The sequence below is a fragment of the Antechinus flavipes genome, chromosome 5 (genome assembly GCF_016432865.1).
Source record: "Antechinus flavipes isolate AdamAnt ecotype Samford, QLD, Australia chromosome 5, AdamAnt_v2, whole genome shotgun sequence".
Lineage (NCBI taxonomy): Eukaryota > Metazoa > Chordata > Mammalia > Dasyuromorphia > Dasyuridae > Antechinus > Antechinus flavipes.
In genome coordinates, this window is record NC_067402.1 from 21,388,938 (window position 1) to 21,413,857 (window position 24,920).

Sequence of the window (24,920 nt, forward strand, 5' to 3'; positions counted from 1 at the left end):
CACCAGGAAAAGAACTGTTAATATTTTTGTGTTTTGTTTATAGTTCTTGTCCCTCTTTCTTTAATCTCCTTAGGGTTTAGACCTAATATCAACATCACTGGGTTAAAAGGCATGCAGTTTACTAACTTTATGGGTCTAGTTCCAAATTGCTTTTCAAAATGGCCATGCCAATTCCCCTATAGTAGCCCTTCCAGCATTTATCATCTACTTTTTTTTTTTGGTCAACTTTAACAATCTAATAAAGAAATGTTGTTTTAATTGGCATTTATTAGTGATTGAGGATGCTTTTCCATGTAGTTACTGATCTCTCAGATTTCTTCCTCTGAAAACTGTCTATTCATATCCTTTGGCCATTTTTCACATGGGAATTTGAATCAGTTTTTACATATCTTAGACAACCCATTTTCTCTTCTAGTTTTAGCCGCATTGGTTTTTTGTTCATGCAAAAACTTTGTAATTTTACGAAGACAAAATTATCCATTTCACCTTTTATGAGCATGTAGATTTTTCCTTTCCCTGTCAGATCTGAAAAGTAATTTCTTGCTTGCTCCTCTGATTTGTTCATGTCCTAAGTGGTATTTTTCACTGGGGACCATGGGGCTGGGCCAGAACTAAAAGCACTGCACAGAGGAGTACTCATAGCTCCAGTCCCAAGGCAGCTCCCTGTACTTCCATCATCCCTGATGTTCTGCATATGCAGGAGCCTCTCACTGCACCTTTTCCATTGAGCCTTAGTTTCCTTCAGGATTCAGAGCAAAGACACACCCTCTTTCTCCCTCACCCCATCCCCTGAGTCCTACCAAGTCTTTTTGACACACATGTATACACTTGGGCACAGACAGATGCCATCTTCTTGCCTAGGGAGGTCTTGCCTCTGTCTCTGTATCCCCCAGGCCTAGCACAGTGCTGGCACATGGGAGACATTCTAGAATGCTTGCAGATGAATTCTGTGTCACTCCCCCTGCCCCACAAACACCAGGGACCCCTGTGGCCTCAAACCCATAGTGCTCACTTCGGAGCTCATTCTGAGTTATTCCCCTCACTCCTCCCCCCCCAGTTCCTAGAGTAGTTCTGCCTGCCCTGCCCCACAGCTTCCTTACGCGGCTGTAAACCCTCCAAGCGCCTGGAGGAGTCTTCCAGGGCCCAGCCTCCTCCAGGAAGCCTTTCCTGAGGCCCCTGAGACACACAGGCATTTCTTGGCTGATCATCTCCAGAGAAGTTCACGGCTTCTAAAGCACAGCAGGCAGACGCAGGGAAGTGAACTGTACGAGAACGGGCGCAATACTCGTGGAAACAGGCACACAGTGAAGTAACACAAGCAACAGGCTAGAATGGAATGGTCTCCAAACTTATGACACATACAGCAGAAAATAAGAAAACTTTTAATGAGGTCATATAAATATCATATAATTTATTAGTTGTTCATTCTTGTGTTGTGACCAAAATATAACCAATCATATTTTTAGTAATAGCAGTGTAATTGAATAGGATTCATTAATTTTTTAAAATCTTGGTTTACTTCTGTATGAAACAGAAATAAACTGCCATGGGCTCAAAGTTCATGACCAGGGGAGGGCACCCTTGTCACTCCTTTGCCTGCAACCCCCTCACCCCTTAGGACAGTCCTGTATCTGATTTAACCCCTGTCAGTATGTAAATATTAGTAAACCTTGATTAAAGAACAATTCCAATCAGTATCAGTAACACCAATCATACCTCATTCTTGTCACAATCTGTCAATCAGCAGCATCAAACTTAATGTAAACAAATGCTGGGGGCTGAAGCACAAGGACTTTCCTGTTGGCAGGTGAGAAACACAAGGTATATGGAACAGCATTCCATGTGCTCAAATAATTCAGGCATTTACAATTCTAGGCTAGAAAAGATTGGTTTGCAAGGAGGATCTTACTTTATATGAACTGCAGTCTGAAAGAGAGAGCAGGTAGCCCACCTCCCATTTCTCCCCTCCCTGAAATACTCCCTATGTAGTCAGTGCCAGTTCTTTCTTAAATAGTCATCTTTGCACGTATTTATTAACTGTCCAAATCCCAAACTTTTTCTTTGGTCACAGCTCTGAAGGATCATTTTTCACTTGGTCCATACGATCTTGCCTTTCTTGGATTTGGGTTCCTCAGATATCTGAGCTGTTTGTCTTATCTTTCTTTTTTTAAAGCACCCTAAATTTAGAAGTATGTCTAATTCTTTATCCATATGGTCCACGGCCTGCTTCAGTGGGAGGGCAATGTTCCGGGCCGAAGAATGGGACCCCTCTTTACCTGTGGGCATGGGATTAAAAACAATCTAAAACATGCAGCTCATCACAGAAATATGTGCAGAGAAGGGCGATCATTTGACAAGTCACACAAAGTTCTATATCACTGAACTACCCCCAGAGAGGCGAATGTTATCTTACAGGCCCAAATCTCAATGACGTTTCCAAGGACCAAACTGATTACCTCTGCACCTTTAGCCCCCATACCCTCACTGCTGAGGGACACCCATTCTTCCTAGCACTCAGTTAAGGAAGACTATCACCATTTCTGATTCCATCCCTTCCATATAAACAACTGAGCAAATCATGATGTATAGGGGGTTAATCAGGGAAGACGTCATAGAAGGGATGCATCTGAGCGTAATCTGCCTCGCTGCAGAGTGAGGTGAGAGGCAACTGCCCAAGAACAGGAGGATGGTATGTTCTCCCCGAGATGCGACACGCAGTCCTGCAGGTTGGGAGGGACCACCCTCATGCAGACAGGTTAAGGAGTCATGATCTAGGGTGTAATAGATATAGTTTCCAGGAGAAAAGCAATTTTAGAATGCTTTGTTAATAGCAATGCAGCTAAGAAGGACTAGAATTTAAAAGACTTCAAAGGATCAACAGATAGGGGATAGTTCTGTTTATCCATAAAGAAAATGAACATTTTCATTTCAAAGTAAAAATTATGTGCCTTTACAGTATTAAATAGGAAAAAGTCTAATTGGAGAAATGACTGACAAGATAATTAGGACTCTATATTTCTATCATTTCACATCTATGTGTGCATGTTTATGTAAATCCCTCACTTATGTAAATCCATTCATTTATAAGAATGATTTTAAAGTTCTAACTATAGAGGTGACCTTATGATAATGTTATTTTCAGAGTCTCTGCTTAAATTAGAAGTTTGCCCTATAGGTGAGACACCCTTGACTTCCTGCACCTGATGCTCTTTTGGACAAGGGTTGCTTCCACCATATAGCAGGGCCATGACTGTAAGGCTAATGCACAATAACACTTATATAAGCTGGGGGAAAAAAAAGCCTATATATTTCATGATAAAACAGCAGAGAAATCTTCATATGCTATTACTGTAAACTGGGATGCTCTGCTAAACTGGTTAAAAGCGAACAAACAAAAACCAGAAGGGGAACTAAAAATGGAATCACAGGAGCAGAGATGAATGGGAGCAAGCCCAGAGAGGGCAAACACTCCTAGCTCCGCACTGTCTGTGGTGAAGTTGAAACAGGCCCATGCTGCCTCCCATTCCACTGCCCTCCCCTCTTGTCCCCTTTCCACAACGAAAATGCCAAGACAATGACCCTGGAGAGCAGTCTCTGCCACCATAACTAAGCTATTGACATCTTTTTTTCTTCCCAATCCCTATATACCAACTCCAGTGTTCCCTAGGAGTAGTATATATTAAAACACATATAAATGCTATTATAAATTTATATAAATGTAATAATTAAAAACAATCTTATTAACTATTCTTTTCAGTTAATATTACCATATTTAACCCCTGAAAAAATTGGTGACAAAACCAATCAAAATCTATTATATTAATTATTAATATCTTTAAATAATCTCTAACTTGGCTCACATTTACAAGACTCATCTCTAATTAACTACACAATCCCCAATGTATTAAAAATTCAGTAACTCAAGGTTGAAAAGTTTGAAGACAACCCCCCCACACACACACATTCTAACTTCAGAGACAAAAAAATACCAACACAATATTCTAAATAAATTTAAAAAAATCTTTAGCTTCCTAACAGATAGAGATCAAAGTAAAGCTAACATAAAATTATTTTAGAAACAGAAAAAACCAGAGTAAATACAACCAACTTGCCTTTTTCTACTTCAGTCTATGCTGCTTCTTTCGGTTTAAAGACAGTCTCCTTTGGTTTTTTTGAAATGTCAAAAGTTAAGAATGACTAGAAAGCAAAATGACTCATAAAAACCCTCAAGTAGCACCACAAATGTAATGCAAACTAAAGTGAATGTGTAGGCTACTTGAATCTATCTTTTTCTGGAGAAAGAGAGAATGGCAAAGCTATTTGGAAAGTTCTCACTCTTACTAGGAGCAATCTGTGTCACAGTAGAGAGAGAGAGAGCTAGGCTTGAAGTCAGAACACAAATCCAAACCCAGCCTCAGACTAGCTGTGGGCCAAGTGAAAGTCACTTCACTTCATGGTGTCTGTCTGCCTTGGGGATAATAACAGCTCCTACTCTTGGGTGTGGCTCTCTGGCACCTAGGAGGTGCTGTTATGTAAATAATAGCTATTATTGTTTTATTTCTTTCATTTTACAGATGGTAAAATTGGGGTCCAGAGATATCAAAGTGATTCCTAGACAAGCAAAGACTGAATTCTGGGACATTGCTGTAGGTCTTTTCAAAGAGTTCAGAGAAAAGGACCAACAGGATGCACAATGGATCTCAGAGCTGGAATAAGTCAGGACTAGGACAAAGCTCTAAACACTACTGAAACAAACTGTTCTAATGGGGAAGAAGGGATGACGTCTAAACATGCCAATTTTACATTATCTTATGAGGACTTATCGACAAAGTCGGTTGTTATAAAAATATGGAACAGACAGAAGCAAAAAAGGGTAAGCCACAGAGAACAAAGATAAAGAAAAGTAAGACTTTATAACCAGTGTCACAGCAGGGTTGAGGCAGGGTGAGAGACCCCCCTGAATGTTATCATGATGAAAGCTGACAAGACGAGCAGGTCAAACGGGAGAATGTCAGACATCCCACATACTTGATCACAGCAAAAACATGGCGGAGTTTCTGATGCTTGCGCTGTGTAAGATATCCAGAGCGATGGGCCAGACAGTGAACAGCTGGGGAGATGTGAAACTGGCTGAAGGAATAAACCCACAGAAGAGTGAATGCAGAGTCACCCAAACCGGCTTTGGATGAGGTGCCCTCTGCCCTGCTCCTCCACCTTAGGCAGAGGCAGGTGGCCTACTTCGCTACTCTGCACATGACACAAAACTGGGAAAGAGCTTTACCCTGGAAAATAACCAGAATCCAAAAGGGGAAACACAATGGGAAAATTACCTAACTCCACTTAAGACTTATATCTATTCCCTAGGAATCTCAAGGCCTACATTTGCGTTCCAAAAAAAAATCAACTCCACAAACTCAGATAGGGAAAGTGCAGGGCTGGATAACAGTTTCATATGAAAAATGTGAAGTCACAAGTTAAAAAAATCTCACCCAAGCCTGGCTTGCACCAGAAGGAGGTGGTAAGACTGGACTGCAGACTGCCATGAGCACTGCAGCTGAAGGCGGCCGCTCACTAGGCCACAAAGACCTTATCGGGTGGATGGAAGTGGAGACCGAACTGCTTGTCCATAAGGGCTATCCCACAGTGGGGGCACGTGGGGCCAGGGGCCCGAGGTCCCTCCCATCTCATTCTCGCTTTTTGGGTTGGAGATAGGAGACACGGGGAAAAAAATAACTGGCAGCAAAATGAAATGAAAAAATGGCACCGTGGCAGGAGTTGGACTGGCCTGGAAAGAAAGTGGGCTTGGTTCCCCCTTCTCCTTTCTTACCCTCAGTTTCCTCATCTACAGAATGAAGGGATGGGACGAGAGGGTCTTTGCCAACACTTCCATGAGAACACCCGATGGAGCTCAATGCTGTCGTGGGGTGGAAACGCCAGAGGAACCACAAGGCTTGGAAAGCGCTGAGAGAAAAACCACCTGGAGGGGCCAGCACGGATTCGTGGCAAGACCCTGAAAAGCCCTGATGGAAGAGAGCTGGGGAGTGCCCCAAGAGGGCCCTCCCCCAATAGCCGCCTGCTGACATAGCGCAGGGACTCCATCACGGTCTATGATGGGGTCTTCTCACAACATCCCTATGGAGGACCCAAGGCTGCAAGACTGGCCTGTGCAGGTCAGCACTAGCTGTCCTCCTCCACTGAGTCCCATATATTTAGCCATTTCTTGGAGACGGCAGTCTCATCAAGGTTGTAGGTGACAAGGTAAAAGACCCCGCTTCTTCAACTCCATATAGGGTCTTGAAAATGAATATGGGGAGGGTCACAAGTTATGATTTATGATCAGTAAATGTGTGATCTGCATGCTAATTTGATATACCTATATATCCAGGGTCACTTAAAAACTTCTTGGGCAAAAAGGGGTTGTGAGTGGAAAAAATTTTAAGCAGCCCTGATCTAAATATCAATGACAGAATCAAGATCTGGGAACCCCTTGACAAATTAGAATGACATGCCAAATCCAATAAGAAATTTGCCTTTGTTCTGAGGTAGCTGCTAAGTAGCAAAGAGAGCTCTGGGTCTATGAAGTCTGGGTCAGCTCCCTGTTGACCTCAGGATCAGCCAGAGTCAGGATCAGTAGAAGTCCTTGGGTTTTAAGGGGAGCAGTAAAGGAGATGGACAAAACTCCACAAGGCTCGTCACCAACCTCCTCTCTCCTCATTCTCCTCCAAAGTGACTCTGGCTTCTCTTACTCCACCCCCTAATCCCTCTCACAATTCTCTGTATACACCAAAAGATAGAGCCAGCACAGAATAGTGGGAAGGGTCATTTTCCAAGCATATGCTACTAGAGTATTATCCAATAGGTAATTAGCCTTAAATGCTTGGTTGTCTGATTCCAGTGCACCTATTCAGAGTTTCAGCTCTTTACATGGGTCCTGTGTTCAAATTCAGGCTCTGGTACTTACTAGCTGTTAGGGTTAGCTCACTTAATCTGTGCCTCAGTTTCCTCATCTGTAAAATGGGAATAAGAACAGCACCTACCTCCCAGAGTTGTTTGTGAGGATCAAATGAGATAATTTTTGCTTAAAAAAGAAAAAGGTTCTTAGTGTACAGGGCTTGGCACATAGTAAGTACTTCTCCTTTTCCTTCCTATTAAGTCTTAAATCCTACATATAGTTCCTTCCCCTTTCCAAAAATCAATTTCAAAACTAGGAAGAATACATGGCAAGGAACTACTTCATTTCAGATTGGTGTGCATTTATGAAGTACCCATAAATGCTTATATGCTTACCAGTGGGGAATTAAAAAAAAAAAAAAGATCACCCTCCACTAGTTCCTGATGTCTAGGTGCCCTTAGACTAAAGGGAGCAGCCAAAGATTACTGGGGTTCTCCCTAGATTCCAAATGCCCTAGGTCAAGTGCAAAAACAGGAAACACTAACAGGGTTATCAGAATGAAAGAGGTCCCATTATTACAGTGAGTCTTATTTAGGGCCTATTTAAAACACTGTGAGGTATTTAACAACAAGCTCTATTTGCCAAGAATATATAGAGAAAGAAGTAAATGACAGAGATAGTCATTAAATGATGCTATAAAGGAATTGGTTGAAGAAACTTATCATGTTGAGCCTGGAAGGAGGAACTGGGGAAAGGATAGGAGGCACAACTACCAAGTGAATGTCTGTCTGTTGGATTCAACTTGCTGTTTGGCCCTCGAAAAAGGTGATAGAACTACCTTTCATCTAAATTCAGACAAGCTTAAAGGGAAGTTAGTTTCAAGAGAACTGTTCGGTTCTGCAAACATATATTGTATCTAGGATATACTGCAACATATCTAACATATATAGGATTGCTTGCCATCTAGGGGAGGGGGTGGAGGGAGAGAGGGGAAAAAAATCGGAACAGAAGCGAGTGCAAGGGATAATGTTAAAAAAATTACCCTGGCATGGATTCTGTCAATATAAAGTTATTGTTAAATAAAATAAAATATTAAAAAAAAAGGGGGGGGGGAGTTAGTTTTTTCATGGGAAAAGTTTTCCAAGGACAAAACACCTATTTTAGCCAAGGTATTCTTCACTAGAGCACCACCCTGGCTTTGCATTGCTCTTCGCTCCCAGCATTAATGTACCCAACTTCGTGTCCCTCCCTAGTATTTGCACAGCATGTGGGAAATCTTCCTCCATCACAACCCATCAGTTTATTTCTTTAATTCTTTGTAGGGGAGCAATATAGATGAAGGGCAGCTCTCCAGAATCATTCCTCTTCCTTTACAAATAACTATCATATTTCAAGGACAAGGGATTGGGGGCCACATCAGCTGAGATATTCTAGGCTATTTCACTTTGGTTGTCACAAGCCTAATGGACTTTTCTTTGCTATTTGGGCAGCTAGCCTACACAAGCACATCCGTATAAATGGGTACAATTCAGGATGAAACCATCCTCTTTCCTCTAAGGTCCTTCCAGAGATGATGCTTGCAGTTGGGCTTTAACCCAATACAGCGGGCAGGGATTTAACAGGCAGAAGGACATTTTAGGCCTCAAAGGGCTGCCAAGAGCAGGGGCTGGAGAGGAGCCGGAGCCCCATCGTGGGAAGAGGTCTGCATTTCAGTGAAAGGCTCCTGAATGGCAGTGGAACACACACCACTGAGTCTTTCTGTGCAGGCCAGCAACAGAACCACATCTACGCATGAGAATGACCACCCTGGCAGAGGCATTAAAAATGGAAGCTGTGTTAGGAGGCTACTAGAATTACTCCTGGGTTATGTAACCAACACGCTAAAGGAAGAGACCTTTTCTTTGGTTTTCACGCACTCTCAATCTCCCCACCCCGCAAAAAACAACAAACCAAGGCTAATTGAGCACCAGAGTTCATTCAAATTACAATTCTTTCCACAGGACCAGAAATCAAGAAGCCCAATGAATTAAGAGTAGAGAAAGCTAGTCTACTGAGCCTTCCTGAGCCGGCTCCCTGTCTACTAGTCTCTACACCCCAGGATACAGAAAGCTAAACTTGTGCTTGGGACCACTCAGGGATTTCCTTCCTGTTGCAGAGACTCTCCTGGGACACTCCACATCATCCTGCTTCAATGAGCAGCTGAGAGATTCTGTCCAGCTATTAAAGGAAATGAGTAGGAGAAATCGAGCTCCCTTCTGTCTGGCTAGGGAACCACCAAGGCTTCGGAGGATCATTCTGGACAATTCATCCTTTGTTATTTACAAAAACAGAAGTCAGCATCAACATCAGCACAGTCCAGTCATGGAGTTTAAAAAAAAAAAAAAAAAAAAAACGGAGCCCGCACACAAGATCAAGTCTAGCCTGAAAGAGTGGGGGTTAGAATCTAGGGGAGCAGTCCTATGCAACTAAAAAGCTACTCGGGACAGAACAGAAAGTGAGACAAAAAAGTTAAAGGCACAAACCATTTCAATAGGAAAAAAAATCTGATTAAACCTGAAGAAAAATCAGATGATACTAAAATCTAAAGCCAAGATGAACACCAAATCATACAATAGATGAAAAATCTCACTAAATAAATAGTCAAAGAGCAAGGAGGTGCCTGATGCAGCACAGAACCCTGTGAATTCCCAAAGAACATGGAACTCTCCTTTTAAGATGGTCCTGAATGGATTGAGAGAAATCAGAATCTTGAGAGAAATCTAAAGAGATCAAATGGGTTGGATTCATGGTCTATACAGCAGACATAATAAGCAGAATAGGAAAACCTGAACCCACTGCAGTATGGAAGAAAACAGACTGAGAATACCAACAGACTGAAGGGAAGGACTATCTGGAACAGAAACAAAAAGGAACTGTTAAAACAGATGATCTCTAGACAAGGAAAAGACACTGATCCCAAAGATGGGACACATAAGAGGCATTTCATTATAACCAGAAACAGGATAAGTTCTAAAAAAATCTTAACCCCATTCTGCAAGAAATTTTAAAAAACCAAAAAACTGACCAGAAAGCAAAGCACAAGTGTTCAAATCCAGAGAACATCATCACAAAATACTCTATGCTTCATACTCCAACATAAAGTGATGGGATTTAATAATTCCAATAACAAACAAATTCTGCAAACACCAGGAGAAAAACCTTCAAATTCAGGAATTTGAAGTAGCATGAAACTATCTTCTATCCCACCAGAAATAATATAAAAGAATAAAAATAACATATCACAAAAAGCAAAGGATCTCAAGATGTGATTCAAAATGACATATCCTGAAAACTTGAACCTCACTTTCCATTTAAAAAAAAAAAAAAAAGGATCACTTTTAACAAAAGAAAGTTACTGAGACCTACACTTTTGGAGGTGATTAATGCCTAGATTAGAGCAGCTTGGGGGAGTGTTATCCAGACTTAAGATCTGTACTCCTCATCTGTAAAATGAGAGGAGGGCAGTTTGATGGCAAAGTTGGACAAAGCACCTGCTCTAAAGTCAGAAGGCCCCGAGTTCAAATCCAGCCTCATAACTTAACAATTGCCAGCTGTATGATCCTGGGCAAATCACTTAACCCTAACTGCCTTGCAAAAAAGAAAGAAAAGCAAAATGAGCTAGGGAAGGAAATTACAAACCATTCCAATATCTTTGCCACAGAAACTCCAAATAGAATCATGAAGAATCGAACAAGGCTGAAGCAACTGGATGACAATGTCTGTAAGTTAATTTGTTTTTTTTTTTTTTTTTAATTCCATTGGGAGAAGGAATAAGAAAAAAAGAGAAATCAAATAGCTATTAATTTTAAAAAAAGGCATTTCTGTGAAAAGAAGAAAAAATGTTAACAGATTATTTACCTTGCAAATACTCCTAAACACTAAAAGTATAAGAAAAGTAATAAAGTTATTCCATCTCTAGATACTATTTACAAATGAAGCAGGGAAGCCAAGGAGGAGGAGAGGACAACTGGAAAGACACTTACTGACTTCAAACCCACAAGCGAGGATTATTACAAGGCTTTTTTTTTTTTTTTTTGAAGGGACACAAATGAAGTAAAGAGTAAATCAGAATTTCAAGTCATAGAAGTGATAGGGAACAAGCAAACCTGGAACAATGCAGACTAAAGCCTACAATCCTCTTCCAAGTAAAATGTATTCTCAGGGCGAGGGGGTGGGCAGAATAAAATTAAATAGAAAAGGAGAAAGAGGAAAGATGGAAGGGAGGGGAATATTTAATGTATCCTAAACAATGAAGGGAAGATAACATAGTTTCTCAGAAAGAAATGGCCCCAGGAGAAAGGAAGATCTGGCTCTGTCCAGGGTAAGGGATTCAAAGAGTTAAAAATAAAGTGGGATATCTTTACCCAGTGGGAGAGAAGATGAACCCTCACAGGGAAAGATGGTCCCCTCTTTTAAATGAAGGCTGAAGACCTGATCAAAGGTTCGAGGTACCAGGAAGTTATACTGAGGGAGTCCATTTCCTGAGAGCCATATCTCTGTGGCCAACATCCTGCTTCAAGATCTGAGCTCCTGGTTGTAACCTATTGAGAAGAGATTCCTGGCAAAGTGAGAAAGGATGGTAGAAGGAACTTCATAAAACTTATCATATAATGGCCAATACTTCTTTCCTCATTATTTTATTTCCCTGATGAATTGTTACTTCTAACTATGAAGAAAAACAGAAAATAAATGCATGGAGGGGACAAGCTCTATAAGGCAATTAATAAAACTGACCCAATAGGGAATTCAAATTTGGAACTTCAATAAGTTTCAGTAAGGAACAAAAAATGGCTAAAAACAAATATACTACAAAAATCAAAGAATGTAAGATAAAAGGGGAGAGAGAATTTAAGAATACAAGGTGAAGAAATTCTTTTTGGAAAAAGATACAGAAAAAAACAAGACTAAGCTAAAAAAAAATGGGGGGAGGGAGGGTTTTCTTGTAGTCCCTTAACTGAAAGGTGAAACGAAAAAAACCTTCAATGCTAGGTAGGGAGTTAAATTAAGCAAAACTAATCATTATAGGGGCAAAGTACTGACTTAAACGAACAAGGGAAACAAAAAAAATTAATTCAGAAAAATACTAAAGGAACAAATGGAAGAACAGAAATCCTCATAATTCTGAATAGGAACTGATTAAACAATTCAATAAAAGAAAGTGACAGATTTAATAAGAAAGCAAAATTCCACAATCTGTTGCTTACAAGAACCACTTCTAAAAAGCAAAGAATAAAAACGAGAGGCTGCAACAAAATCTACTATGCATCAGGTGAATCCAGGAAAGCAGGTTTGCAAGAGTGCTCAGACAAAGGAAAAATAAGAATTGACAACAGCAACAGAAATAAAGAAATGATATTAAGTTTAAAGTAAAGAGAGAAAACAAATCAACACTGATTTTAAAACTTAATATTCTCCAAATAGTGTAGGATCTATGTAGTTAAAGAAAAATCAATGAAATGCACAAAAATACTGATTATAACATAACAAAATGAGACTTTAATTGTTTTTTCTTGGAGTTGGACAAATTAACCAAAGATAAAAACAATGGAAAAATATAGAATTGAACAAACTGATGGTGTGTAGGGCTAAAAGAGATATAGCATCTTCTTATGGGAATCACCAAAATAAGCATGTTTTTCAGCATTACATGGAAAAAGCAACCCCAAATTAGGTTAGAGATGATTCCATAATCCTCTATCCTCCCCCTCCCCCACATATTCAATGTCCCAGTACAGCCATTTCTCCCTCCATAATATTTCTTCCATCTATTTCTCTTCTGTTATAGCCTCTACTCTTGCTTCAAATCTTTCCACACGCTATTCCTTCTCAGACAGTGGCACAAGTGGTTTTCTTTAAGCACAATAACTCCCCTACTCAACCACCTTCAGTTGGTTTCTAGATTTCTTTACTTCTTTTATTAGATTCAGTAAAGGGTCTTTGAAGAAAGGATTAATTATTAGAAGTTTTCTGTCCAACACTGGTATCTGAACAAGAGACAGACCACATAGTTCCCTCAAACCCACTATAGCTAAATCCTGAAATTCACACAAGATCAAGAAATCATACCGGAAACTACAGAACCAAATTCTTCTAGACCAGAACTAAAAAGTTCAGACAGAAGCTCAAAATCAATTGGCAAGAGGGCCCTACCAGCACAGAGCATCCTCCCAGCATGACTAGCAATGCCAGAGACAAGTAGTCTGCCACGTTTTATGTTTATGTTCCAAGAGTAGAAGGCTCTGGAAGAAGCCCCATGTGGTCAGAACATGCCCAGGTAAAGATCTGGGAAGTACTGGGGAGTGGCAGTGGCCTACAGGGTCCCTAGGTCCTGTCTATGACTCCAAATTCTGAAGAGAAGTCCACTCCTGGAACAAAGCCCCAAATCAGGAACTCAAGCTAGAGATATATTTGTAAAGTATAAAAATTTCTTGTAAACCTAAAGAGCCAAGGCACAATATGTAACAAAAGATGTTCCAGCTATATGAAGACCTAGAAGAAATGAACTGGGAGAAAAAAAATGAAATAAAAACTCTGGTGGGAAGAACTGAAAGTGATAAACTTTATTCAAATAATGAATTTCTGATAACAAGAATAAATCAAACAAAAACAAATGATGTCATGAGCACAAAACCAGAACACTGGAAAGAGAATGAAACAGAAGCTATCTGTGACCAAAAACCAATGAACTGGAAAACAGGTCAAAGAAACATCAGTCAAAAGTCAACACTCTCTGAAAATCATGATTTCAAAAAAAAGAAAAAGAAAACCTAAATACAAACTGTCCAGATCTAGAGGAAGCAGAGGGCAAACTCAGCCATCATGACTTCATGATGGAGATGCAAACAAGGCTAGAAAGCAGTAAATAGTATCCAGTTCAAAGTGTAATGGGAGAGACCGTACAGGCTAAATAGAAAATAATCAACAGAGGCAAAAAACTAAAGCGTACTAACTGACTGGGAAAGGCTTCCAGTGGAAGGGGACATTTTAGCTGGGGCTCAAGAAACCAGGAGATAAGAAGGAAGAACATCCCAGATACAGGGGACAGCCAGTATAAAAGCCTGGAGGTAGGAGACAGAACACCTTTGACTAACAGCAAGGTCCCAGAATATGGAGGATTATGGAGTGGACTGCTAATAAGATGTAGGGGTGTGGTTGGGTAAGTTATGATGGATTTTCAATACTAATAAGAGGATTTTATATTTGATCCCAGAGATGCCTAGGGTACCCCCATTTGGGGGAAGGTACAGACATGGTTTGAACTGTGCTTTTAGGAAAATGAGTTAGGTGGTTGAAAGCGAGAGCCATGTGCCAGGCTGACCAACCTGTAGGCCATCATCAGTATCAGGAGTGAGGTGATAAAGGCCTGAACCAAGCTGGCAGCAGAATCCGAGAAGAGAGGGGACTTGCATTACTAAGATAAAACAGACATGTCTTGATAACAAATTAAGATACAGAGAGTAAGGATTTTATCTAGGTTTCAAAGCTGAAGGGATGGTGAGGTCCTCAAATGCAAAAGTGAGGAAGGAGGGGGCTTTAGAAATAAACATAATTAATTCTGGAACATGCCGAGTGAGAGACATCGATTCAAGATGTCTAGAAGGGCACTAGAGGTTGGGTGCAGAGAAGCAGATCTGAGATCCATCAGCACAGAGATGATCAAGGAATTCTTGGGAACTGACCAAGTGAAGAAAGACCGAGTGATAAGAGAAGAGGATCTAGAATAGAGATCTCTGGGGCACTTACAACATAAAGGGGTCAGCGGGATACCCAAGAGCCAAGAACTGAGAAAGAGGAGCGTCAAGGAGACGACTGTGCCAGGCTGAGGAGAGGAGGAGAAAACATTAAGAGGCTATTAGTAACTTTGGAGAGGGCATTTTCCATTGAATGATGAGATCAGAAACCAAACTGTGGAGAGTTGAGATAAAATCTTCAAGATTCTTCTGAAAGAAACTCTAAAGGGGGCCACGTAGGTGACGCAGTGGATAGAGCACCAGCCCTGAAAGTCAGGAGGACCCGAGTTCAAATCTCTGACCTCAGACACAAACACTTCCTAGCGGTGTGACTCTGGGCCAAGTCACTTAACTCCAATTACCTCAGCAAAATAAAAAATAAAGAAATAAACTCTAAAAAGAGAACTCCCAGAAATGTCCCAGCCAAAACCCAGAGTTCCCAGGTCAGAGAAAATATACTGGAAAAAAAAAACAGTTCAAGTATAATAAACTTAGTCAGGAATACACAAGATATGGCAGCTTCTGCTATAAAAGTGATCTTGGAATAAAATAATCCCTGAAGCTTAAACTCAAGAAAAGTTTGGAGAGGGAATGAAACTTTTTGATGAACTCTGGATAAAAAGAAATGTGATTACAAGAGAGAAATCAAGAAAGGAGACATGATGAGTTGTGGTGCTACATTCGAATGGGGCAAGAAGAAAAAAGTATTCTTAGGGCTCCGAATGTCTTTAAAGACTTGTGCTAAGTGTATGAGAACGGGAAAGAAGCAGCTGGGTAAAAGGGACATACTGATGTAGAAAGGAGGAAGAAGGGGGTGGACCTTGCCACTTCTCAAGCTGGGGTGAGAACAGCAAACAAATCTGAAGGGATGGTGAATCAGAAAGATGGGAGAGAAAGGAGGACAATTCTTGGATGGGAGAAAAATGCTGGTCCTGAAGAAGGCATTTAAAAGGGGAGGAAACTGAAAGAATTAGCATTTAAGGTTGTATCTTAGGTTCTCTCTTAGACAACTGTGAAATAATTGCACAAATTGCAATGCATTAAAATTGTGCCATAAGAAATGAGCTCATTTCCGAAAATCCTGGCTAATGTGAACAGAGGCAGAGCAAAGTAAGCAGAATCAGAAGAATATAATAAAAAAACAACAAAAACTCAACCAACTCTGAAAGACTTTAAGAAGTCTGAACAATGCAAAGAGCCAGAGCCAGAAAGAAATAAACATTACATGAATTCATTTTAATGAATTAGGCTTACAAGGATTTCCCCCTTTCCTTTCTCTCAGTTAACTGAGGGGAGAGAGCGAGGGGTACATCAAGAAAAAGGGCTACTGAAACTTAAAAAATAAAAAATACAGGAGAGAACAGAAGATAGCACTGAAACGCCAAATTAACCAATCAATATAAAATGAAGATTCCTAGTTTTATTGAGAATTCTCTTTTTATATTCTACTATGTATATTGAAATGTTGGGTGTGGGCTATTCAAGTACAGAATTTAAATTTTTTTTCGGTTAGAAACTATATTATTTTATTCCAAAAAATGTAAGTAAAAGAACAATTTTCATCAAAGAAAATAACAATGAAACAACATTGCAAAATTCATGGAAAAAATATCTCTAAATATTTATAAAGAGAAAAAAAAAATCAATGAATTGAACTTGCAATTTAAAAACTTGGAAAGCAAGATAGAAATTCTAAAGAGATTTACAAAACTGAAAACAAAAAGTTAAATAAACTAGGAATTGTTTTTATTTTTAATGGAGAAGTCTGATTGAAAGGAAAACCAAAAAGCTTCTATTATAAATGAACTAAGGAGAATTCACAACAATTAGAAATAAAATAAAGTATACAATTAAAAACTATAGCTTTTTCAATTTTATTTCAATTTGCTTTTATTTATAGAACTAATAATTTAGGTTAAATGGATTAAAGTGGCCAGGACAACTGTTTGAAAATCCATTTTCAAGCCATCCCCAAAATTATCAACAGAAGAAATAAAAACATTTTGTCACTCAATATGAAAGAGAAGAAACTGAACAGGGCAAACTCTCCTCCAAACACCAAATACAATTTGCAAATAGATTATCTCTAACATTTAAAGAAATGAAGAGAAACTTCCAAATTCTTTCACTGATAGAAATCTATAATGAAATTATAGACCAAATACCCCTAACATAAGCAAGAAGTTAGCAAAAAGGCTACAGAAACATGTTAAAATTATAAGCTATACCTCTTTTGGAGTTATACCAGTAATGCATGTTGGAGCAATAAGAAAAATTAATAACATAATGGACTATTAATAAAGCTATAACCTTTCTAAATCCGATCTTTCTTGTGCAGCCAGATTATTATATAAATATGTATACATATATTGTATTTAAAATATACTTTAATGTATTTAACATGTATGGGATTACCGACCGTCTAGGAGAGGGGGTGGAGGGTAGGAGGGGAAAAGTTGAAACACAAGTTTTTACATGGGTCAATGTTGAAAAATTACCCATGCACATATTTTATATATAAAAAGCTATAATAATATAAAAAAATAAAGCTATAACCCACATTTTATGAAAGTATGCATTGATAAAATATATATATGTATACATGTATCATACATTTATTCATCTGAAAACTTTTAAAAATAAAATCTAGTATGTGTTTTTGTTTAAAATACTAGAAAACTTAGGAATTAATGGATCTAGTCAATAATATCCCTCTAAAAGCAAAAGCAGCATTGTAAGACAACTTTCCAATAAGATCAGGGTTAAAGTAAGGGTATTCACTGTCACCACTACTATTTAATTCCTAATGGTACTTAATAAGAATAGGAAAAAATCATGAGAATAACCCTCCCCCTCTTACAAAACAAAAACAAAAACAAAAACCTAAGCCTTTCTTTCTCCTGGAGCCTCCTAGGCTAGGGGAGGGCTTGGGCCAGTCTGCCTTCAATCCTACCCAGTGATGTTCTGACAGGGATGCCCATGCTGAATACCTTTATTCCTATCCTTCTCATTTCGGCTGCCTGTCATGAGCTATCAAACTTCTCAGTGGCAGCAATCTAACTTTCTTTTTGCTTGTATTTATACTCCTAGTACTTAGCGCAATGCTTGGCACTTCAGTGCTATCATAAAAGTATATGTATTTGAAAAGTCAATTACAATTTTAATTAAAATAATCACTTCAGCCATGTTAAAGGATATAAAATAAATCACCAGCATGCCTATATGGTACCAACAAAATCTAACAGGTAAAGATAAAAAAAAAAAAAGAGAGACTTTGTTCAAAACAAAGAACCTATAAAGTATTTGGAAGTTTATGTACCAGGATCCACAAAAGAACTATAAAAACAACTGCAAACACTCTACAGAAATAAAGACAAACCTAGATAACTGGAAAAATATTTGTTCTTCAGGTTAAGTCTACTAATATAGTAAAAATAATAATATGACCAAAATTAATTTGGTGCCACATCAAACTACCAAAGGATTAATGAGAATTAGAAAAACATTTTAAAATTATTTGTAATAGCAAAAGGCTAAAAATCTCAAAAGAAACAATGTGAGTTTGGAGGCACAAAAGCAAGCATAGATCTCCAACTATATTATGCTATCCAAAAATTAGGAATCATAAAAAGCTATAGTACTGGTTAATAAACAGAGATCAATCAGTGGAACAGATTAGAGACACAACACAAATTATTGATCATCTCAAAGCTTCCAGCTACTGGGATATAGTCAGACTATGCAACAAAAGCTGCTCAGAAAACTGGGCAGCGATATGGCAGAAATTAGATACAGAGCAATACCTCACAATATAAGACAAGCACATTCTATGTCTCTTTGACTCCTCCATCCACTTGGAGATATGAGATAAAAGATCATTACACAGAGATCACGAGATAAAAGGGAAACAAATTAATTAAAGAAAATATTTTTCACATTTTATGGATAGAAGAATCCATAACCACAACACAAAGAGGATGCCAGAAAAGAGATCATTTTGATTATACAAAATTTTAAAGTTTTAAATAAATAAAAGCAATGCAGTTAAATTTACAGGGAAATGGAGTGGGGGGAGAGAAAGAATCTTTTCAAGGTTCTTTGCCAAGTTTCACATTAAGGAACTGATAAAATTCTCAGAGCTGTTCCTCAATGGGTACATGGTCAAAGGTTACAAACGACAAGTTCTCAAAGGAAGGACTTCAACTTAATGATTATAAGAAAAAAGAAATTCCCTAGTAATTGGAAAAATGCAAATAAAAGCAATTTTGAGGTTTCATCTTATACACATCAAATTAGTTTAGTTAACAAAAAGGAAAATCACAAATTATTAGAGGGGCCATGGAAAAACAGCCACCTAATGCAATGTTAGTAAAGCTGTGAATTAGCCTACCATTCTAGGAAACAATTTCAAACTATAAGCATTTAATTGTGTATACTTTGACCAGAGATACTACTACAAGATCTATACCCTAAAAGGTATTCAAAAAGGGGGGGGGGGGGGGGGGGAAGACTCATATTTGCAAAAAAATATTTGTGGCAATTCTTTTTGTTAGCAAACAAAGTCATCTAGAACTTTGTTCAAAGGGCTATAAAACTATGTAAATCATTTAATCCATCAATACCACTACTGTGTGTATCCTAAAAAGATTTTTTTTTAAAAGGAAGATGTTTGTGCAAGGGTAGATTTTAAAGCAGCTCTTTTTTATAGTGGTAAAGAATTAGAAATTGAGGGGATGCCCAACACTTGGGGAATGGCTGAACAAGCTGTTGTATATAATTGTAATGGAATTATTATTATGTTTTAAGAAAGAATGAGCAGGATGATTTCAGAAAATCCAGTAAAGACTTTGGGAATTGATGCATAATGAAGTAAACAGAACCAGAAAAACATTTGTACACACTAACAGCAGTATTATAAGATAAATGATTGTGAATGACTTAGCGATTCTCAGTAATATAATGATCCAAGACAATCTCAAAGGAATCATGATGAAAAATGCTATCCATCTACCTCCACAAAAATAACTGGTAAGAGTCTGAATAAGATCTAAGCATACTATTTTTCACTTTTTCTGGAGTTTTTTGTTGGGTGGGAGGAATGAGTTTTTCCTCCACAAAATGGCTAATATAGAAATGCTTTATATGATTATACATGTATAACCTATATTAAAATGCACAGTATCAGTGAGGTAAAAGGGAGGGAGAGAAAGAAATAGGAACTCAAAATTTAAATAAATGTTAAAAATGGTTTTTACATATAATTGGAGGAAAATATTATTAAATAAAAAACCTACAAAGGTGAGGGGGGGAAATAACATATTTACATATTCATTACTATTCCCAGCTGAAGTAATGTGTCTGATTTATACAATTTTTCATTCCCTGGTTCCTTCCTGCCCTCCCAGACTTCCCCTGGCCCATTTGCTGTTCCTCTAATGCAACACTCTTTCCCATCTCCCAGCCTCTATGTTCTTTAGCTGGCTCTTATTCCTGAAAGGTACTACTTGTTCCTCCTCTTCCCTCTTTAGCTTTCTGGGCTTTCTACAAGACTCAGCTTAAATCCCATCTCTGGTAGAAGCCTCTCCTAGTCCCTTCCTCCTCGCAGCAGGAGGGGCTTTTCCCTCAGATATTACTCCCCATCCCTGCATATGTCCTTACATACTGGCTATGTGCATGTTTGCTCCCCTCATGCCTACCCCGGAAAATAAATTCCTTCTGCCCTTGTAAAATAACTGCTTGCGGACTAAATTACCCCAAACTCACTTTGCTCTCCTGACAAACAGCAACACTCTAATCCTAAATGCAACAGCCCGAAAGCCAGGAGGCCTTTAGAGGCCTAAAGTCTAGTCCCAGAGGTCAGTCTGCCATCAATTCCAGTATGACCCATTACAGGTCAACCAGGCCCCACTGAGGCTCAAGGGACACCTCAGGCTCTGTGTCTACTGAAGAAAGTGATTTGTCTAAGGTCTCTAATACCTTCTAAAAGAAAAACACAAGCTAATCAAAAAAATAACAATGAGATGGGGGTGGGTATAAGGCTTATCAACAGGCTTTTAATACAATTCAATGCTTCGGAGTACTTCCAGTTTTATAATTCCCGATTAAAAATTAATGGATATTTGTAAAAGCATATCTGATTTTCTCCATTAGAAAAATAATAAATCTGACTTTTGCCTAAATTATTGACTGAACTGCTCTAACTTTGTTGGCCACTGGCGACTAGCAAACACCAAGTCACACTTTAAAAACAAAGCTTGAGCTCTTTGGGGAAACCAGATTCCTAAATCACCTAATTTAGAACTCAGTAAGATCTAGCAACTTGGTAGAGAGAACAAGGCACTTCACAACTGAAGCTGGCCATGTTGCTTTTTTAACCCAAACCCTCACATTATTAAACTATTTGAAGGGACTGCCCAAGAGAAAAGGAGATGAAACCAACGTTGCTCCCCACTGGGCTCATCTTTCCTCCTAAGTCTCTGGATTCTGAGCCCTCCTTACAATGAGCTGCTGGGTGCACACTCCTGCAGGAAGTCCTCCTGCCTGAAGCCTGAAGGGGCTGATATGCTCTCCTCCTCTCCCAAATCATCACCCAGAAGAAAAGAAATTGTTTTTCAGAATCTTGCACACAGCAGGCATTTAATGCTTATTAAGAATATCGAGAAGAATAATTTATACAATTAGTTACATCTTAACATTGAAATATTTTCATATGTTTCAACTGAAGATTTTAACGTGCTCAAATTCTAGGAGACTGACAACACATGAACACATCTTCTCCTGTACTTCTCATAAAGGAGTTTCAGGATGATCACACACACCCCCCTTTGGTAGCCTAAGTGAGGCCACAATAACATTGGTAAATGCTAAATATACCCAGGACTATAAAGGAAATTGTGTTGAGTCTTGAGATGAGTCCCTGGACTGGACTCTGGCTCCAGAACCTGCCAGGATTTGTTTGAAGATCCCCCTCCACCCTCAGCCCAGGCTCTCCATGAATGCCCTGGGAGCCCTTGGCACTGCTGAAGCTGCCTGAACCTCTCCCTTCCCTAAGAGGCCCTTCAGCCAGAGAAGAGAGGGCTATAACTTCAGCTCCACCCCCCCCAAAAAAAAGCCTTCCAGAAATGTTTTCATGGCCAGTGACTTCAGTCCCCAGTCCCTCCTCCAGCAATCACCTAGAAACTCCCAGTGACCCCCAATTCCAATTCTTGTTGGGACTCAATTCAGGATGCCCAGAAGCAGACCAAAGCCATCCTGATGCTTCATCTATAAAAGGAAGCCCCAAGCAGTTTCAAAATTTCCCTTCTTATATCAAAAAATTAGATTTCATTTTTTCACAGAAATAAATGTTATACATAGTGACTAGGCTGCCAGGATTCTTGAAAGCTAAGCAAACCCTCAAAAACCTGGGGTGTGCTCCTCCCCCCCAACCCCCAGCAGTGGGGGTAGGGAGGGAAGGGCCCAGAGGAAGTTCTTCCCCCCCCACCCCCCACCAAAAAAAAAAAAAAAAAAAAAACCTCAGGTCCGAAGAGCATCCACAGCCACTCTTACACTAGCAACTTCCGGAGAAGTTGTCAAACTGCTCCGAAAGGGGACAATGGGGTGCGTCGGGTCAGAGAGGTCACGGAGGTGGGATTGAGCATTAGCTATAGGCAAAATAAACTCATTTTGCAAAGTGGAGATGAATTAATAACAGCAAATACTCGAGAGGGTCAAAATGAGACGTTAATAAACCTATGTAAAGTCTTATGCAAAATGTAAGTGCTCGTGAATTTTTATTGACAATCATCTCCAAATAAGTAATAAGAATTTTCCCAGATAAAAATCAATGTAAAGGAGTGCTGCTAAACTGGTCGGGCAATTAAATGGAAGTGTTCAGCAAGTACCGAAGATATTTTCTCCACCAGCTACTTTTCTGTCACTATCAATAATTGAAAACCACAACTCTAAGTCAAATAAAAAAAACGGAAAAACAATATTGCACGCTGCATTTAGAATCTATAAACACGCACTCAGCATCAAACACACTAGCCATAACCCCTGTCAGCGCCAGAAAGGAATGTACAAAATGAGCATTTCGACATATTAACAAAACTAGCAAAGTGTAGCTCGAACGCCGACTGCTCATTGCATTCTTCCGAAATTTAAGCCTAAAACCTACAGAAAAGGTAAAAAATACGCGAAGACAAAGGAGATAAATCAACTCAAAGCAGACTCCCAATGGCAAACTTATCCTCGCGCCGAGGGGAGCCCTGCCGCACATGCCCCGAGGCTTTTGGGGGGGGTCCCCGCCCGAAGCAGGGGGAAGAAGCCCAAGTCCGGGGCCGTTAGTGACCCTAGCCCGCGCCGGTCGGCCGCTGTGGAGGGTCCCCCAGCCCTGGCGGGGGCCAAGCGCGCTCCGCACCCCTCCCCACCTTCAGAGCGGTGGGTCGGGGGGAACGCGAGCCCTCCCGGGGCCCAACAGGTGCGTCCCCGCCGTGGCCAGCCGGGCTCGCCGGACCCCCGACTCCGGGAGGGTCCGAGCAGGTGCGGACCGGTTTTAGCCCCGGCCGGACTCAGCCACCCAGGTCCGCGTTTGGAGGGCAGCGCGGGCCGGGCTTCCACAAGCGCACCGCACCGAGCCTCGCTGGGGGCCTGGTCACTTTCAGGGTCGTCACTTTCCCCTCCCCTCTCCCCCGCACACCCGGAGGCACTCTCCCTCCCCCCTGCAAGTCGCCCAGCAGGGGGCCTGCCCCGGGCTCCGGACCCTTCTCCTTCTCCTCCTCCTCCTCCTCCCCCGCCCCGGGGCAGCCGAAGTTAGAGGCGGGGGAAGGGCGGGCGCCCGGGCTCGCGGGGACCTCTCGGAGCCTCGGGGTCGTCCTCCTCTGCGGCAGGCCCCCGCCCCCGCCCGCGCCCCCGCCCGCGCGCTCACCAGGGGTCGAACTCGTGGATGATGCTCTCGAAGCGGATGACGGCGAAGAGGCGCGAGCTGAAGCCGGCCAGCCAGGCCAGGAAAAGGATGGTGAAGGAGAGCAGTGACTGCCAGCCGGCCGGCTGCGACAGCCCGCCCGCCAGCGGCGCGGGGCCCGGCCCCGGCGCGCCCGCCTTGGAGCCGGCCCGCCGCCGCCGCCGCCGCCGCCGCCTTGGGCTTGCTCTCCAGCGCCGAGGGCTCCGCCATGTTGTCGCCCGGCGGCGGGTCTCGCTCGCAGCCGCCGCCGCCGCCGGAGCCGCCGCCGCCGCCTGGTGTGTGGGGCGCTCGCTGGGCGGGGCCGCCCGAGAGGAAGGGGAAGGCCGGCAGCGAGGCCGAGGGGGCGGGGCTCCGGCGCGAGGGCGCGCGCGCGGCCCCCGGGAGGCTCCGGGCAGCCGAGTCGAGCTGAGCCGGAGCCACAGCGGGAGCGAGCGTGACCGTGCCGGCAGCTCCGGGACGAGGAAGTGGAGGCGCGCGCTCGACCGCAAGGACAACCCCCCTTCACACGCACGCGCCAAACCCCTCCCGCCGGGGTGGGGGCGGAGCGCGAGAGGCACAAGCCCCGCCCCGCGCCCCGACAGGAATTCGCCCCTCCGCCTGTCAGAGAACGACAGGTCCGTCACGGGGCGGACACTAGCCCGCCGCCCCGGCCAATGGGGAAGGGATCCCGCCGAGGAGGCGGGGGGCGGGGCTGCAGTTCGCTCCCGCCGCCTTCGTCGTCCCGAACTGCGCGGTTACGCTCTCATTGTCACTGGAAAGACGCAGCTTCGCACGTGGGTTCGTCTGGGAAGACGGAAGCTCTATCGGCTGCCGCTCTGCTGTTGCCCGAGCCGGGAGCGAGTGCCATGGGGCGCGGAGGCGCGGAACCTCCGCAGTAGGAAGGCCCAGGGGAAGGGCCGGACGCGCCCGGCGGCGTGACATTTAACCCACTTCGTGCGGCCCGCCTTCGGCACCACGCGATGGAGAGGGGAGGGGAAATGTAGGGAAGCTGCGCAGGCGTGGAGTGCTCGCCGGTAGGGAGCGCGTGGGTCCTGCTAACGACGGCTTCCCCTGCCCACGTGCCGAGGGGGGCGGGGCGGCTCCCGGCGGCGCGCGCAGCCTGCCCTTCCCCCCGCGAGCGAGCGAGCGCGCGCGCCGCTCCTGAGAGTTGCCGGGCTCCCTCGCTGGCCCCGGGAAACCCAGGGAACCCTCCACATACACATACACACACACACATCTCTTGCGCCCTGAGGAGCCCAGCGATTGTGACCCCGCACAAGACTCTCCCTCTCCCCAAACCCCTAGAGCTCCGAAGAGAATCAGCGAGGGTCGCCCG

At 42.0% G+C, this 24,920-nt stretch overlaps 1 protein-coding gene across 1 annotated transcript in view; it reads right to left on the minus strand.

The window, feature by feature from the left end:
* STT3B (STT3 oligosaccharyltransferase complex catalytic subunit B) overlaps positions 1 to 23,830 on the minus strand; it is an 80,864-nt gene extending 57,034 nt beyond the window's left edge. Inside the window, 2 exon segments of the mRNA XM_051962859.1 lie at positions 23,570 to 23,758; positions 23,760 to 23,830. Of these exon segments, the coding sequence (XP_051818819.1) occupies positions 23,570 to 23,758; positions 23,760 to 23,815 (245 nt within the window). The 5' untranslated portion in view covers positions 23,816 to 23,830.
* Positions 23,831 to 24,920: the final 1,090 nt, after the last annotated feature.